The sequence below is a fragment of the Montipora foliosa genome, chromosome 11, assembly GCF_036669935.1.
Source record: "Montipora foliosa isolate CH-2021 chromosome 11, ASM3666993v2, whole genome shotgun sequence".
Classification (NCBI taxonomy): domain Eukaryota; kingdom Metazoa; phylum Cnidaria; class Anthozoa; order Scleractinia; family Acroporidae; genus Montipora; species Montipora foliosa.
In genome coordinates, this window is record NC_090879.1 from 53,951,236 (window position 1) to 53,953,735 (window position 2,500).

General features: G+C 40.6%; 1 protein-coding gene across 2 annotated transcripts in view; it reads left to right on the forward strand.

Annotated features, from left to right (window-relative positions):
* Positions 1–2,500, forward strand: part of LOC137974707 (radial spoke head 14 homolog) — a 23,002-nt gene that overhangs the window by 20,270 nt on the left and 232 nt on the right. The window contains exons 8-9 of one of the 2 annotated variants that reach the window (XM_068821649.1): positions 661–772; positions 1,312–1,377. In XM_068821649.1, the coding sequence (XP_068677750.1) occupies positions 661–772; positions 1,312–1,377 (178 nt within the window). The remainder of the gene's footprint in view (positions 1–660; positions 773–1,311; positions 1,378–2,500) is intronic. The other variant, XM_068821648.1, reaches the window with a different exon arrangement.

The following is a 2,500-nucleotide window of genomic DNA, read 5'->3' on the forward strand; positions in this document are numbered from 1 at the left end:
TATGATAAAACAATCTATTTCTTAGGCCGTCTCAGTTTTATCAAAAATAACATACAAACATCGGTGACAAACATCAGATATAAACGCATCATTTGAAATTTTCTTTTACTTGACGTTTCGTATGCTTCTGCATACATCTTCAGAAAAAAAACTAATAACAAAAACTATAAAAGAAACAGCTTTTTGCTGCTGACATAACCATTTGAGGTCGGCTTTAAATCTTTGGTCAACAGTGTCTCCTTTATTTATGTCACCTCTTAATTATTGTTACGTAATAGTTAACAGTTAATGAGTTAGTGATCCTGTATATTTAAACTCCAATTTTGTATTAACCGTTACTTCTGAAGATGTATGCAGAAGCATACGAAACGTCAAGGAAAAGATAGTCTCCAATGATGCGTTTATATATGATGTTTGTCACCGCAGTTTGTGTGTTATTTCTGATAATGTAGAGTAAGAAGGAGACCGGAAAATGGGACCATTCGTACGAGTTAGCTCAAGGCAAGTGTTCTCGCGAATACTCTTTGTTCGTCCTCAGGAAGTGCTGATTCTTTAAGGGGCTGCTACGCGGACGAGCCGCAAGTGGGCATCTTTTGGTGGAGTTTTCGTGTTCTATCGGTTCTGACGTGAAACGAACTAACAAGTCTTCTTAATTTTAAGGATCACAATAACCACAAAAGGAAAATATGCAGCTATTGAGGCCGGCGCAATTCCAAACCTTGTGAAGTTGTTAGATGACCCTGAGAGCGAAGTTCGACTCAACGCCCTTAAGGTGACTGAACAGAGTTTTTAAGCACTTACACTTCCATTTCTGCCAAATTTGTGTAGCTTTTGCCTGGAATCTCAAGCTACGAAGGTTCTTTTTTGACAGTCAATGTGCTCTGCAGGCTTCTTATTCCGTATTTTGCAGCTTTTTCTTAAGAAAAATATTATAGAAATAAAGCATGTTTCAGCAACAGCTGTTATCATAGAATTTCAACGGATGGATTTTTCATAATTCGCTGATAGGTGTTTATTTGTTTCCCCAAATTTTTGACTGTTAAATTTAGGCGACTCGTTTTTTGACGGAATTATTTAATTTCAAATTAAGTAATTCCATCACACGCGTCACTAGAAACAAATATTGTCGATTCAAGTTTTGTTAAGCCATAAGCACGCGATTATTGACATTGGTATCATATGATTGCATTTGCCTATTTTTCCAGACTAGCGAGCCTTTCGAAAGGCCCATGCACGAATCATTTGCGTCCCAACCTCTTTTCCTTTGCAGAAGGTATTTATTGAAACACTTATTTATGTGGTATATCTTAGGCAATCACGACCTTAGCAGAAGCTCCAGTGGGCAGGACAACATTACTTGGTTCAGTAAATCAGGTAACTTTTTACTTTTTTAGTGGACATGCTGTATTGAGTCGTTTGTGAAGTATTAGAAAATTTAGTGGTAAAAGTACCCCTTCATATCCTCGTTTTGATGGCCAAGTTCGGTCATTTGATTGGGTATTAACTAGTATTAAAAAAATCAACAGGCAAACAATGATATTCTGTGCACCAAAATGCAGAGCTTGTAAAATCTTCGTTGGTCGAACGTTTGGCGTTACATCTACTACCACGTAGCTTTCAGTTGGCTCACTGTTTGCGCTCGCCGGCACGATCTAGTATTTTACATTCAGATTTGAACGTTTACTTAGCACTGCAATCGTCAAAGGACCATTGCATCCTCGCCTTCCCTTCGTCTCAATTCCTTCTTAACTTTTGACGGCGAGCGAAGCAGACGCCTCCAAAAAAAAAAAAAGCAGTAGAAAGTCTGTTAGCAGGCTACAGAATCTTCAGCATGATTATCAACCTCACCAGCGTAGCCAAGTGGAGCATATTGGTTCCCATATGAAAGTGGGATTAGAGGATGAACGGCTAAAGTTATAAAAAGACCGGCTGGCTCAGTTGGTTTGACCATCGGATAACTGTGCGGGAGGTCGCGGGATCAAAACTTCGGCCGAATCAACGTTCCAGGTATTTAAATAACGGAGGAGAAAGTGCTGCCTTTGTAATGACATCTGCAAAGCCTTATACTCTAGTCTTCTCGGAATAGGCCGATAAACCGTAAGCCCCGTTTCACAGCCCTTCAATGTCCATAACCCTAGCTGCGTAACGCAAAAGAACTCACACACTATTCCATTCGCAAAAATGGACTTCCCACCCACTGTTGTGGTCTGTCCTCTGTGGTATATCATCATAGCGAGGGTAAACGCTCGAAGATACTAGCTACACCAAGCTACTCTAGGAACAATTCTGAGGATAGATAAAATATAATGATGATAACTTATCGACAACGTTTGCTTTCAGAAGGAGATCAGTTTTGAGTCTGAGCTGCGTAGCTAGCTGGCGGTTTTGTTAGCGCGAGAGGCCGCGCGGAGAATGGGAAGGGGCCATATTTCATAGTGAGGGGCATTGCGCCCCTCCCCGTTTTCTTGCGCCAACAGTACCAACAGCTACGAGAGCAAAG